We start from the raw sequence: 15,822 nt of genomic DNA on the forward strand, positions 1-15,822 counted from the left end.
GTATCTTTAGGATTAAACCATTTTCAGGGTAAAGCAATTTATAATTTATCTATTTACTGTCTTAAACATTTCAGCATTTGAAAAAGGTTTTGTATTGCTTTACAACAATTAGAAACATTATATATGATGATTAGATATATTTTCTTTGTATCTTTGTATCTGAATAGCTTACGTTGTATTTCCCATTACATTACTCATATTCATTTGAACGTTTAATTGCTTCAAGTTGATAGCAAACACGACAAGTGTTTCCCATGGGGTCCCTTGTTGGCTTGCTGCTTTGTTTGATTTGTTAAAAGGAGTTGATGTTTTTGAAAGTGAATCTAAAAATAGAAAATAAAATGTACATTTATTTATATAGATGTTCAGCCAATTACAAAGCAAAGACCACTCTTATCACTATAATCCAAAAAGTAAAATTATGATATTTTTGTGTTAAACCTAACATTTACTAGCTGTCACACTTTTTCAATATCAAGTACCTATTACAACACTGTAGGTGTGTTTTACTTCTAACAATAAGTACCATATGGAGCACGCTAACACTATGCTCATTTCTTTCTCTCTATCCCTTTTCAAAGCAACTAGCCGTCCAGCTGTCTCATCTGCTAGCAAATACTGTCAAGTGTGTGTATGTGTGTGTTGTTGCATTTGGGACTCCTACCCCCACCCCACATCTTCTGTAAAAACCTGTAATCTCTTTGTGCAGTTGGGGCAAAAATCTGGGAGTAACCAATTAAGATTTTTATATTAGGAGCTCTAGAGGGCTAACAAAAGAACAGTGTTACCTCTTCGGGGAACTGAAGAATCAGACACACTTCTTGACCTTATGGAGGCTGGGGATTTTAGGCTCTGTGCTGCTGTCCCTGGTGACATGGTGCTGTTCGTCATATGCTCATTGAACACATTAGGTGACTGAGGCATGTGGGTGAAGGAGGCTGACTGACTAGGCTGCTCCCAGGTCCTGCAGTAAGCTTTTCTTGATGATTCGGGAGAAAGGTGTTGGCTTACACCTTCAATGGAATCAGGTGTCCCTGGGCCAGATGCTAAAAGGAAAGTAGATAACAAAAACAAAATTAACAGGAAAATATCTCCATGCTATAAAACATTCATCACTCCACCACTTCTAATCACATTTTGTATTTCTTCAAGTTCTCTGAAAACTGTACAATGTCCAGTTTGCACAATTCCAGCATGTTATTTAATTCTCACAGAAAATATATGAGAAGGGTAGGACAGGCACTCTGTCCCATATTACAGTTGAGGGAATAGACCTAGAATCCAAATTTCTAATATTTTCTACTGTATAATGCTATCTCTTTACTTTCACTTACACAATGTACTACTACAGCAATATCTATGTTGAAGAGAAAAAAATATGGTAGCATGTCCCCAATATTTTCTATTTTCCATGTTTAACCATGATTAAGTTGGTTAAATTATTTATGCATTTCCAGATTTTACAGAGATTACAGGGTAACCACAGAACAAAATAATCCCCGAAAGAGCAAGCATTTTGTGACCTCCAATGCTAGTCCATTCCCAGTGGTTACTAGCACATTAAAGGGGCTCCACTGACATTTGTTGAATAAGTGAAAGAACTGCAGAGTAGTTTACCAAGTAAGACAAAGTTTGTGTTATCAATCATGAATCTTATTATTATTGTAATCAAAATTAAAAGCAGCCTAAGTATAATCTATAATTACATAAACAAGCTTACTTGGCAAATTAATAGTTTGGTCTCCAAGAAATAGGCGTCTTGCAATACTCCTCCTATACCAGGCTCTTGGAAATGCCAGAATTTCACTGAGGCGGCGCATATCATATTTAAAGGAAGCAGACCCTATATCACAAACAGCTGATACATCAATGAAATTTGTTAGAACATATTTCCAAAACCTTTAATATTTTCACATGGTAGATATAATATTACACAACTGAATTATAATTCTGTTACAATTCTTGAAATGCCAAAATGAGGTATATAGTATGATCAGTAAGTGATAATGTGTTCCTTTCGCAGCTGATAAAAATAGCACATTCTAGCACCATTAGTTCCATTTCCATTTTTGAGGTGAGAGCAAACTGGAATTCTGTTACCACTTTATCATGAAATTCTCACACAGGATCTAAGGTCAGTGTTATAGACAGCTTCCAGCTTTAACACAGGGCCCATCTCAGATATGGAAAATGAATCATCAGGATTAGCTAGAATACAGACTTCTTCAAAAGCAGCTGCAAACCAAGTAACTGTATGGCAGAAGTTAGTATTTTGTGAGTGAAAGTCGCTCAGTCGTGTCTGACTCTGCGACCCCATGGACTGTACATTTCATGGAATTCTCCAGGCCAGAATACTGGAGTGGGTAGCCTTTCCCTTTCCAGGGGATCTTCCTAATCCAGGGATCGAACCCAGGTCTCCTGCCTTGCAGGTGGACTCTTTACCAGCTAAGCAGCGAATTGTCAGTCTCAAAGTGTTCTGATGGCTGACTTGGGGTTTTTGCTCTGCTACTTCTGCTTCAGGTGCTCCTCCAGTCCTCCATCAGAGCTTCTGTTGCATTCACATGTCAGTGTCCCTTAAACCTGAACTTTCCATTTCAGCCTGAGCCCATATCCACACAGCCCAATAGCCAATTGCCTATCAGATCCCTCTACCTCAGTGTCATATAAGTATTTCCTTCTTTATTTTCTAAAGGCAGTGACCTCAATGCCCCTTGAGCTACCTAAGCTAAAAGCCTGAGGCATTGTTGCCTCCTCTATTGCTGCTCATACAACTTGTCCTTAAGCTTGTGGATTTTCATATTTATCTTGAAACCATTCTCTCTCCTCTTTTTTTACTGTCACAATTCAGGCCCTCATCCCCTATTGCTTAGTCTACTTCAACAGTGTCCCCAAGCATCGTTCCACTCTACCATCTCTTACCATTCTCCTATCAGCTCTCTTCCTAAAACATCAATCTTAAGGATCATTCCTTTTTTAAAAAACATAGATTTTATAATGCATGTATAATTTTGGTTGTTCTTTTTTGTGGCAAGAATACTTAACATGAAATCTACCCTCTTAACAGATTTTTCAGTGTACACAACAGTATTGCTATCTTTAAGGACAGTGTTGTCATACAGTTCTTAAAAACTGCTAATGGCTTCTCCTTGCCCAAAGGATCAGAACCCCATTTTTTAGCATGGTAGGAGTCCCCCCACCCCACAGTCATGTCCTGGGCTATTTTATCAGCTTTACCTCTAGTCAAGTCCTCCCTGTCTCTGAACCCATCTACTTTGTACAACTAACTCAGTGTTCAGTTACACCTATGCTTTAACTCAGTGAATCAAAGTATGATCCAAAAGCATACTTTCTGATGCTCTGACCATTAAATACCATGTTGCCATAGCCAAGAATATTCCTACATAATTTTAAAGACTGGCCCCAACATCATATCCTTTGTGAAACCTTCTCTGATCTCTTATATAAAACAGAATTTGTTTCCTCCTCTTTAAGTAAACTTCCATTATAGGATTTGTCACACTGCACTGTAATTTGTCTACTCATAAGACCTTGCCTGGACTTCCCTGGTGGCTCAGACGGTACAGCGTCTGTCTACAATGCGGGAGACCCAGGTTCGATCCCTGGGTTGGGAAGATCCCCTGGAGAAGGAAATGGTAATCCACTCCAGGACTATTGCCTGGAAAATCCCATGGACAGAGGAGCCTGGTAGGCTACAGTCCATGGGGTCGCAAAGAGTCAGACACGACTGAGCGACTTCACTTCATTTCACTTCATGACCTTGCTTTATTCATGTGGGCATCTTCAAGTACCTAGCAGAGTGCCTGGCACAAGTTCTCTGTAAAATACAGGCTCAATTACATGTTTGCTGAATGACCAAACATATATTGTGTTGAGTGGATTAAGTGTACTTACCTATATTTGTTGGATTAATAATTTTTAAAGTTTTCACTCACTTAGTACTCTGAATTCTTCAAAATGTTCTACTCAATTTTAAATACTCAAATCACAGTGTACAGAAAGTGAGTAAGTCATTTGTCCATCATATATAACTAGTTAGCTTTATAATAAAGCTAGTGATACACAGGTACACAACTCAAGATCTTACGATACCAAGTAAAAATTTTTCAACACCCATTCTTCCTTAGTGTTTTAAGATTTTACAATTAAAAAATCAAAAAATAAGTCAGAAGTTATACCAACTCATGGTAGAGAAGTGAAGAAGCAGTTTTTAGCAACTTAAATAGGCATATTTTGGCCCTTGGGTGATATTTCCATGTATGTATCTAGAAATCCTATTTCTAACACTGATATCTCACTGGACTGAGATAGTACTTGGCTAGAAGTTATTCTTCTCCTTTAAATCAGCTTATCACTAAATGCTTAACATTATTAAATTATTTAATATTTAAACACTTAAAAGGAGGCCCTTATTTAATGCTGGGAAAACAATATTTCAATTAAAAAATATAAAATTGAATACCAGATATATTTATTAGTGTAGTATCCATTTTGCTTGCAGACTTGCTTACAGACTGACTTTCAAAAAATGAGGCACCTCCAGAACGCCTTATCCGAGACAAACTCACTTTTACAAACTCAAGATTTATACTGAGTGAGTCTTTTCGACCAGTGACTGAAGTGGGTTCTTCATCTACATTCCCTTAAAAAAAAATATATGTGAAAACACACACACACACACACACACACACACACACACAAATCCCCAACAACTAGTTACATGAAGTTATTCAATAGGCTATAATATGCTATTAATTAAAATCACTTAAATGAGGTTAAAATTTAAGCAGAATGACCTAATGAACATTAGACATTCCTAACAATAATAGGTTCAAGTCCATAACCATAACGATGATTTTTACATCTCAACAAAAACTAGCACTGACGTGGAGTGTGTCTATTATTTGTCTAAATAAGTTAATAACATTCACTAATACCAACATCCTATGTATTTTTAGTGGTAAATCTGTACTTTAAAATGGCAGTGGAATTTAAGTTCACTAAATAGTCATATTAAAGAGTATCACTTTAAATTAACAAATGTGATGATGTACACAATTTAAAATTTTAACTACTGACAGAATATAATTTTTTATACAAATAGCAATTTGATGAAACATTTAAACACAGCATAAGTAACCTCATATCTGAAGAGATTACACAGTGTATATCACTTATAAAATATTTTGAATTTTAAAATCTTATATGATTTACCTACATTACTTATTTCATATTTCTGTTTATTTAATGTAGAGACAGGATAGATATTATCAAGAAGAAAAAGTTTCTGATCTCATTTTATATCCATTATTAAAGATAACATCATTTTTAAAAAGATGAAAGCTTGAAAAGATGTGATAAATTTGAAAAAGAGGCAAACATGCTAAGTATACCTAATCCTCCTGATCCGGGTGTAAGGCCAGAAACAGTGGTTTTTTGTTTCCCTGCTCCATATGGATGAAATACATAAAGGGAAAAGTCAGACATGCATGCAGTGAAGCTCAGCCCAGAGGAACTGCTGCTGGAACTGGTCAGATCTGACTGACTACTACTATGTCGACTTCTGCCAAGAGGGCTGCCTAATCCTGATGAACCTATAGGGAACACAAGAAACCCAAAATAGAATAAGACACAGAAAGTACTAAAAAAAACTGTCTTAATATAGTCTCAAAAACCAAACATGATTTGAAAATAAAATGGAAATAGTCAAACATTAACTAATCAGTAGATTTAAATCCTTAACATGAGGGTTTAGATGTATTTTCCAATTAATATACTGTATACACCAGGGTTGGATATTCTGTTCATTGTTGAAATAATTATTTATACATATGACTGGCCAACTCCAAGGTTTCCTGTTTAATTTCTCCTTTGTTCTTACTAGAAGCAGGCGGTTGGAAGAGGTACAAAATAGCTGAGTCTTAAGCAGTGGAGGAGAATGAACTGTAAAAAATCCAAATCATACAACTGGAGTCCACATTTCCACAGAAACAGTGGAAACAGAGCAAAGTACACAAATGGAGAAAGTTAAAGGTCTCTCTCTTAGAAATCAAGAAGACCTTATTGGCAACATTCAACATGAGTGGAACAGGCTAATTTCAAAGAGTTGCCAAACTCTTTCCTACTTTATAGACTTTATACTGTATACCTGGAGTGTTTTATTCCCCCAACTGTCTATGTGGCTAACTCATACTTACCACCTTCATGTTTGCACTGAAAATACACTTGTTTGCTTATTATCTATTTCTCCAAATTCAATTTAAGTTTCACATTAGCAAGGAATATGCTTGTTAGCTAAGTTCACTACAGTATATCCAGCCCTTAGCACTGATCCAGAACTCAGTCAAGTTCATCAAGATCCTTTCAAAGAATGGATATTGTCATAATCTACATTTTTTATACATTTATTCTCATCATCATTCCTTCCTGCATGTTTTATTATGGTAACATAAGGGGTGCTACTTCACTTTTTCATTTTCTAAAAGAAATGTGGGCATAAAAATAGCTGCTCATTTTATATTCCTTTCATTATATATTCCTACATTATATATTCCTAGCATAGTGCATATATACTGCTATAATAATGTGTTAATTTATGACATTTTGATATTAAGAAAAAAGTGTATATTCCAATATCTGCTTTAGGGGTAGAACTGTTAAACTGTCTTATTATTAGTTCTCTTATCAGTTCTTTTACATTTTCATTCATTCTGTTTTTTTTTTTTTTTTAAATATCCCCAAAAATCTTTATTACTTGCATTTGTGATCTCCAGATGATTTTTAGGGCAGAAGTGACACTGAGTGAAAAATGACTATCTCATCAGGAAATCATCAGTTCTACTTTAATACCTAAACCTTTCATGAAACAGACATTTGAGTTAAGTAACAAAATTTTACCACTAAAAATTTTTTATACATATACACACAATTTGATATACTTTTAATTCAGTGTGATAAGAAATCCTTGCAAGTTAAGACTACAGCTCTTACTTACCATTTGCAACACTGATCACTCATAAAGTAAAAATACAGCCTAAAATAAAACATTCAAAAGTATTTGAACACATTATCATTCACACTTCACAGTAGATGGAATATGCACATGAGTGGACAACAAAACGCTATGCAACTGCCATTCCTTGGGTATAATGAAATACACTCAAAACTTTGATCCACTATATATTTTTTCTATAAATACCCTAATTCTCAAATATTCTCCTTTTCCAAATGTATTTATTTGGAAATGTTTATTAATTACTATTAAAATAGTACTTGGCTTTTTATGCTAATTGAATAAAAGAACGTTTCCACACCTGGTACTCCAGTTTTGCTCGAGGAGGTTTTTGTTCCACTTGGAGGAGCACTACCTCCAGGGGATAAGGTTTCTGCAGGATACGCAGCCCCTAAAGTCTCCAGTTCCCCTCGGTTTGAAGAAAACACCAAATCCAGGGATGGCAGCTTTAGCATGCATTCTACTCTTGACACTGGTAAACAGCTAAACTTGATCTGTGAGGGCTGAAAAGTACAGAAAGACAAAGAAAGAAAAGTTTCTAGGAACTAAGTGATTAAAAATTTTTCTGTTGGACTCCAGAAATTACATTCAGTTTCCACCTCAGTCTACATATTTCAAATTTATTATTTTGAATTTAATGCCCTACCTTTTTCAAACAGACACATGATACATTAAGCAAAATGCATCAACAAAATTGTATCACTTTTAAAACTAAATATTTGAGGAATTCTAAACAGTAAATATGTAGACATTTAGATAATTCAGAATATTAAATATGTTCATGTCCATGTTGTTCATAATCAAGTATTTTAAAGGAAGTAATTTCTTTATGCTGAAATTTTAAAAGGCTATTATTGCATTTATAACAGAAGTTTTACAAACTCTCAAGGCCTCACTTATTACATGTTTTCATCAGATCTTCAAAAAAACTAGTGCAAAACTCCAGAAGATCAGACTGAAATTCTTTTGGCCAAATTGCTTTTGTAGAAATTTATCTGAAGAGATGATCATTAGTGTTTCTTTTATTCTTGACACTGATCATAAAGTTTTAATTGTATACCTGTGGCGGATTCATTTTGATATTTGGCAAAACTAATACAATTATGTAAAATTTAAAAATAAAATAAAATTAAAAAAAAAAGTTTTAATTGAAGGTAAACTAAACCTTGAAGTTTGGATACAAGTTAAATCCTCCTTAATAAACAGACTCAGTTGGATGCTAATATACCTGATTTCACTGTGCTTTGTAGATGTTGAGTGTTTTTTTTCTTTTTATAAAATGATAGTTTTTGGCAACCCTTCCTTGAGCAAGTCTAATGGTACAGTTTTTCTAAGCATTCTTTTTTACTTAAGGTAGGTATTGTTTTATTTTAGATATAATACTAGTACATACTTAATAGAATATAGGATAGTGTAAACAATTTTATATGCACTGGGAAATTAAAAAAAAATGTAACTTGCTTCACTTCAGCATTTGCTTTATTACAGTGGTGGTCTGGAACCACAGTATCAGAGGGGTAGCCTATACTTCTACAGGCCTGAAACAGGACTGAATTTTAGAATAAAATTATTAAATACATAACTATATAACCCTTCAGATCAGATCAGATCAGTCGCTCAGTCGTGTCCGACTCTTTGTGACCCCATGAATCGCAGCACGCCAGGCCTCCCTGTCCATCACCAACTCCTGGAGTTCACTCAGACTCACGTCCATCGAGTCAGTGATGCCATCCAGCCATCTCATCCTCTGTCGTCCCCTTCTCCTCCTGCCCCCAATCCCTCCCAGTATCAGAGTCTTTTCCAATGAGTCAACTCTTCGCATGAGGTGGCCAAAGTACTGGAGTTTCAGCTTTAGCATCATTCCTTCCAAAGAAATCCCAGGGCTGATCTCCTTCAGAATGGACTGGTTGGATCTCCTTGTAGTCCAAGGGACTCTCAAGTCTTCTCCAACACCACAGTTCAAAAGCATCAATTCTTCGGCGCTCAGCCTTCTTCACAGTCCAACTCTCACATCCATACATGACCACAGGAAAAACCATAGCCTTGACTAGACGAACCTTTGTTGGCAAAGTAATGTCTCTGCTTTTGAATATGCTATCTAGGTTGGTCATAACTTTCCTTCCAAGGAGTAAGCCTCTTTTAATTTCATGGCTGCAGTCACCATATAACCCTTAGAAGAATCTAAAAAAGGTACTATTGTGACTTTATATCAATTTCACTTTATGTCTGCCCACAAATAACCATAATGACAAGAAATACAGATGCCATGATATAATTTTAAAAAGGTATAATGTGCTAAAAAAAAAAAGGGTTTTAACTTACATATTTTTACTTTTGCCACAAAAGAATGAGATCTCAATTCTGAATACTCAAAGATATGAACTTCCTCAGCAGACAAATAAATAACACATAAAATTGTACATATACTTCCCAGAGGTTCAGGCAACCTCTAGGCCATGATAAACGTACTAAAGGTCCATGAACCTTAAGAAAACTTTAAAAGGAATTAATATTGTATATGTTCAAATAAACTTAAAAAAACATATTCTTCTTTAAAATAAAAAGGAATAGATGAAGTATATTACCTGAACTCGTACATAAACCACAACATCTACAGGGAAGGAAGAGTAAGCAGATGTTGAAGATGATACTAGTGATGTTGTTGATTCTTCCATAGGATCTGGTATTTCAAAATGTCCCATATCTTCATCTTGAGAGCTGACAGCTGTTAAAATATTTAAAGTTTTAGTATTAGGGTAAAGGCAAACTGTTTATTAAAAGATCTTTTTCTTTTTTGCTAGTACTGAGATCAGGGGTATGAATGCACAGAAACATTGGCTTCTGTAGCCCATTATTCATTACATCTTTCCCTATTCAAACCTCTTACTCATTCCTTCAAACTCTTGATTCCCACTGCTGTACCAAACAACATACAAAGAAAACAGTAATTTTGCCATTGTCCTCAAGGAGTGTTTCCAGTCCAAGAGTCACTCTAATACAGGATCTGTTGTTGTTAGGGAGAAGGCAATGGCACCCCACTCCAGTACTGTTGTCCGGAAAATCTCATGGATGGAGGAGCCTGGTGGGCTGCAGTCCATGGGGTCGCTAAGAGTCAGACACGACTGAGTGACTTCACTTTCACTTTCCACTTTCATGTATTGGAGAAGGAAATGGCAACCCACTCCAGTGTTCTTGCCTGGAGAATCCCATGGACAGAGAAGCCTGGTAGGCTGCAGTCCATGGGGTCGCACAGAGTCGGACATGACTGAAGTGACTTGGCAGCAGTTGTTGTTTAGTTGTTAAGTCATGTCCAACTTTTGTGAATGTGTGGGCTGCAGCCTGCCAGGTTCCACTATCCATGGGATTTCCCACGAAAGAATACTGTAGTGGGTTGCCATTTCCTTCTTCAAACACAGGACTAAGGATGTTAATTTTGTCATTAAGTAGCTGTAGCCATGGAGGAATCATAAACCCCACCAAGACTAGATGGTCTCTCAAGTTCTTTTTCTGTTCTATAATTTCTTTATCATTGAATGTATTATACGGTAATATATAAAAGCATTACAAAATCCTTCTAGTAATAGGACCGCAAAATACATGTGATGGGCAATTAGGTATTTAAGAGGACACTCACTTGTATAGTTCCTTTCAATTGGTGTAATTGGGATAGTTTCCAGAGCCTTTTCCAGAAAGTCTAACAGGCAGGGACTGATTACCATTTCTTCTGGCAATGACTGAAGTGCTACCCAGGCATATAACTTGGCTGTTTTTACTCCTCCACTTCCTTTTCCTTTGGCTAGAACATGTATAGATGTGAGATGAATTTAATAGTTTCCAGAAAACATAATCTTGTGAGAAATTAGAATTATATGAGTTTAATCAGGTGAAGCACCTTGTACTTAAAACCACACAAGAATGCAATAAAAATAGGTTGATAGAAATCTTATTGTTAGAATACAGAGATGATCAGTGATGTATATAAATACAACAGTTACTCCTACTTGCTCTAGGTCACAAATTTTGGTTCAGTTTTTCAAATTTATATTTTGCTAACTCTTTCATTAGTATTTTAGCATTTAGCCTCTCATTTAGTATTATTTGTCAACTTAAGAAGATATAGAGAACTCTGACTAATGATAATTTGTGGCAAGTGAGGAAAAACATCAGTTTTTACATTTTCTTAGGTTCTTGCTCTTCTTACCTGGTAAATATTTACATGCCTCCTTACATGGGCATGTAAGGAGGCATGTATATACTGCATCTCTCCTTCCTTCTACCTGACTAAATATTTCCATGTCAACAGAATGATATAACAGCTAAGATTTAGATAACTTTGGCTTAGGTTTCCAAGTCTATCATGTATTAGTTTGTAAACCTAGGAAAGAAATTCAACTTTTATGAGCTTTAACTTTCTTCATATATAAAATGGGGATAATAATACCTGCCCTGTACTTAATGGACATAGATATGTCTTGTCAATTTAAAAGTGATATAAAAATATTAGGCATTATCCTGATTACTGGCTACTTTGAAAAATTTATGTCAAGTTCCATCTCTCAAAGCTTTTTCTTGTCCAACCCAATATTCCCATTTTGGAAATTCTATTATATATATAAGGTATTATTCATGTGGTATAGTAGCCAGATTCCAAAATAACTTCCAATGGTCCTTTCCTCCTGGTACTAATGCTCTTGTGTAGTTCCCTCCCACACTGAATACGGGTCACCTATATGATCAATAAGATATGTGGAAATGATGGTATGTGACTTCTAAGACTAAAGCATAGAAGATATTGCAGCTTCAGCCATGTATTCTTTTGTATCACTCCTTTTGAGGGAATGTCAGCTGCCATGTCATGAGAACACTCAAGCAGCCCAGTCGTGGGGAGAAACTAAAGCACCAGCTTGTCAGCCATGTGAATGGGATATGATGGAAGCAGATTTTCCAGACCCAGTCAAGCATTTGGATGACTGTATCCCTAGCCAACATCCTGACTGCAACTTCATAGAAAACTGTGAGGTTAGATGCACTCAGCCCCACTGCTTCTGAATTTCTGATCCACAGAAACTATGTCCAAGATTATAAGCCACTAAGTTTGGGATAATTTGTTATGCAATAATAGATAATAAATATGGTTTAAGTTCAATGTATTCTGTCTTAAATATATAAGTCTGATGTTTCCATCTAGATCATAAGCTCCCAAATTTGAGCTATATAAGACTTTCTAAATATACATAGATCTAAAAAATTAAGTAAAAACTGATATTCTAAGGTAATAGCAATTTGAAAACTAGGCAAAAGGAATTAGCTTACACTTCCATACATGAATTTTGTACAGTCATTGTTGGCAAGTCTAAGTCCTTTTTTCTTAAACATGTGAATTTGAAAGTCTTACTAGAGCAAGTAGGTGATGACTTGAAATTAATTTATGAAAAAAATTAAAGTATATTTTCCTTAAATACCTGAGGGAATAGGTGGGGGTTGGGGAGGAAGTAAGGTGTTAGTCTTGCTCTGGACAGTGCAAGGTAAAGGAGGAGAAGGAGGAGATGTTGCACTATCTTTCATACCATACAGCTTGGACTCTTTAGAGAGTGTTCGTGGCAAGGAAGATCCTCTGGAGGCATTAGGTGATTCAGTCTTTAGAGTCTTGGAATTGTAATGCAACTGTATTGAAACAAATAAACTTCCAAAATTAAAATTATGCACATGAGGAAAACAAAAAAATGTACTAAAACACGGCAGAAAGAACACTGATCCAGGAACCAGAAGATTTTTCAAGTTAGCTCTGTGATTCTAGCAAATTCCTTATTAGCTTTTTTTCATTTTTAAGGTGAAAATAGGTCATCCCAGATACTATTTTAAATTCTTTCTAGCTTAACATTCTAGGAATGTATAATTCTAGAATCTAAAAAAGTTGCACTAAGCAATGTTTTGCAAACATGAATATCAATGTTTAAGATACTAAAGACCTATATATAGAAAACTATAAAACACTGGTGAAAGAAATCAGAGACGACACTAATAGATGGAGAAATATACCATGTTCATGGATTGGAAGAATCAATATAGTGAAAATGAGTATACTACCCAAAGCAATCTATAGATTCAGTGCAATCCCAATCAAGCTACCAACGGTATTTTTCACAGAGCTAGAACAAATAATCTCACAATCTGTATGGAAATACAAAAAACCTCGAATAGCCAAAGCAATCTTGAGAAAGAAGAATGGAACTGGAGGAATCAACCTGCCTGACTTCAGGCTCTACTACAAAGCCACAGTCATCAAGACAGTATGGTACTGGCACAAAGACAGAGATACAGATCAATGGAACAAAATAAAAAGCCCAGAGATAAATCCACGCACCTATGGACACCTTATCTTTGACAAAGGAGGCAAGACTATCCAATGGAGAAAAGACAATCTCTTTAACAAGTAGTGCTGGGAAAACTGGTCAACCACTTGTAAAAGAATGAAACTAGAACACTTTCTAACACCATACACAAAAATAAACTCAAAATGGATTAAAGATCTAAACGTAAGACCAGAAACTATAAAACTCTTAGAGAAGAACATAGGCAAAACACTCTCCGACACAAATCACAGCATGCTCCTCTATGACCCACCTCCCAGAATATTGGAAATAAAAGCAAAAATAAAGAAATGAGATTTAATTAAAATTAAAAGCTTCTGCACAACAAAAGAAACTATAAGCAAGGTGAAAAGACAGCCTTCAGAATGGGAGAAAATAATAGCAAATGAAGCAACTGACAAACAACTAATCTCAAAAATATACAAGCAACTCCTGCAGCTCAATTCCAGAAAAATAAATGACCCAATCAAAAAATGGGCCGAAGAACTAAACAGACATTTCTCCAAAGAAGACATACAGATGGCTAACAAACACATGAAAAGATGCTCAACATCACTCATTATCAGAGAAATGCAAATCAAAACCACTATGAGGTACCATTTCACACCAGTCAGAATGGCTGCGATCCAAAAGTCTACAAGTAATAAATGCTGGAGAGGGTGTGGAGAAAAGGGAACCCTCTTACACTGTTGGTGGGAATGCAAACTAGTACAGCCACTATGGAGAACAGTGTGGAGATTCCTTAAAAAACTGGAAATAGAACTGCCATATGACCCAGCAATCCCACTGCTGGGCATACACACCGAGGAAACCAGAAGGGAAAGAGACACATGTACCCCAATGTTCATCGCAGCACCGTTTATAAAAGCCAGGACATGGAAGCAACCTAGATGTCCATCAGCAGATGAATGGATAAGAAAGCTGTGGTACATATACACAATGGAGTATTACTCAGCCATTAAATAGAATACATTTGAATCAGTTCTAATGAGGTGGATGAAACTGGAGCCGATTATACAGAGTGAAGTAAGCCAGAAAGAAAAACACCAATACAGTATACTAATGCATATATATGGAATTTAGAAAGATGGTAACGATAACCCAGCAAAAGAGACACAGATGTATAGAACAGTCTTTTGGACTCTGTGGGAGAGAGAGGGGCAGGGTGATTTGGGAGAATGGCATTGAAACATGTATAATATCATATAAGAAACGAATTGCTAGTCCAGGTTCAATGCAGGATACAGGATGCTTGAAGCTGGTGCACTGGGATGACCCAGAGGGATGGTATGGGAAGGGAGGCGGGAGGGGGGTTCAGGATTGGGAACACGTGTACACCCGTGGCGGATTCATGTTGATGTATGGCAAAAACCAATACAATATTGTAAAGTAATTAGCCTCTAATTAAAATAAATAAATTTAAATTAAAAAAAAAGAAAAAGAAAATAAACTTATTCCTGTCAAAATCATGGAAAATTTCATGCACATGGGGCAATGTGCAATTTAGAAGGTCTCTTGTTCATAATACAGCTACACTAGAGAAAACTTCAGAAAGTCTCATTTTAATGTAACTAGTGTCAGACACGACTGAAGCGACTTAGCAGCAGCAGCAGCAGTGAAGGAAGAATATATATGATAGGAAATAAACCTGGCTACTAATAATCTAATTTCTTATCCTAGATATTTAGATTTTTACCTTTACATCAACTCCAGGAATATAAAACACTGTTGTTTCTAAGTCACTGGGCTTTGTTTGTAGAGATGATGGCACTTTCTTGCCAGTCATTAAATGGGTGGTAGAAGCATAATTAGTTTGAAACTTCTTCTTTTTGGAAGGAGATTCTTGATCTAAACTCCTGGAACTTCTGTCATAACTCCTATAAAAAGAAAAAAAATGGGTTTTTTAAATCTTTTTGTAAGACATTTCTCTTATGTTGTTTAAAGTCAAATTTCTATTAATAAAGTTGAAAAAGCGAGGCTGGTCATTATCTCTAGCTAAACTGGCTAATCCTTGCATGGGTGAGGTTTATGTTGTATGTTCCATAACCATACAGGGCAGTTACCTTTGTCCTTTCCTGAGGTCACAACTCTTCCAAACGAAGGCTGAACCAAATGAAACTACTCTTTACGTAGGTAAATATAGCTGAATACCAGAAGTTTATTTTGGTTTATTGCAGTTCAACCAAAAATAAATTAACATTCTTTTTATCATCACTATTACACTTCAAATACTTTAACTGGTTATACTGCCTTTTTGTCATCTCATTGTATAAAAATCTTCATTAGACAATGAGACATTTAAAGATCTTTTATTATAGAAAATTACAAACATATAAATGTAAATGGAATGGTAGAATGAACCCCCATGGGTTCTCCCAGCTTCAACAACTGTCAGCATTCTTCCTACCCGTTTTACCTGCA

The 15,822-nt window shown here is 35.8% G+C and overlaps 1 protein-coding gene across 3 annotated transcripts in view; it reads right to left on the reverse strand.

Annotated features, from left to right (window-relative positions):
• The window catches only part of BLTP1 (bridge-like lipid transfer protein family member 1), a 207,168-nt gene that overhangs the window by 18,796 nt on the left and 172,550 nt on the right, over nucleotides 1-15,822 (reverse strand). For all 3 annotated transcript variants that reach the window (XM_055550342.1, XM_055550341.1, XM_055550340.1), the window contains 10 exons: nucleotides 15,098-15,278; nucleotides 12,493-12,694; nucleotides 10,665-10,826; nucleotides 9,616-9,755; nucleotides 7,332-7,533; nucleotides 5,412-5,612; nucleotides 4,481-4,660; nucleotides 1,721-1,858; nucleotides 789-1,046; nucleotides 173-323 (listed from right to left, as the gene is read on the reverse strand). In XM_055550342.1, coding sequence (XP_055406317.1) covers nucleotides 173-323; nucleotides 789-1,046; nucleotides 1,721-1,858; nucleotides 4,481-4,660; nucleotides 5,412-5,612; nucleotides 7,332-7,533; nucleotides 9,616-9,755; nucleotides 10,665-10,826; nucleotides 12,493-12,694; nucleotides 15,098-15,278 — 1,815 coding nt within the window. The remainder of the gene's footprint in view (nucleotides 1-172; nucleotides 324-788; nucleotides 1,047-1,720; nucleotides 1,859-4,480; nucleotides 4,661-5,411; nucleotides 5,613-7,331; nucleotides 7,534-9,615; nucleotides 9,756-10,664; nucleotides 10,827-12,492; nucleotides 12,695-15,097; nucleotides 15,279-15,822) is intronic.

This window comes from Bubalus kerabau, chromosome 16 (assembly GCF_029407905.1).
Source record: "Bubalus kerabau isolate K-KA32 ecotype Philippines breed swamp buffalo chromosome 16, PCC_UOA_SB_1v2, whole genome shotgun sequence".
NCBI lineage: Eukaryota > Metazoa > Chordata > Mammalia > Artiodactyla > Bovidae > Bubalus > Bubalus kerabau.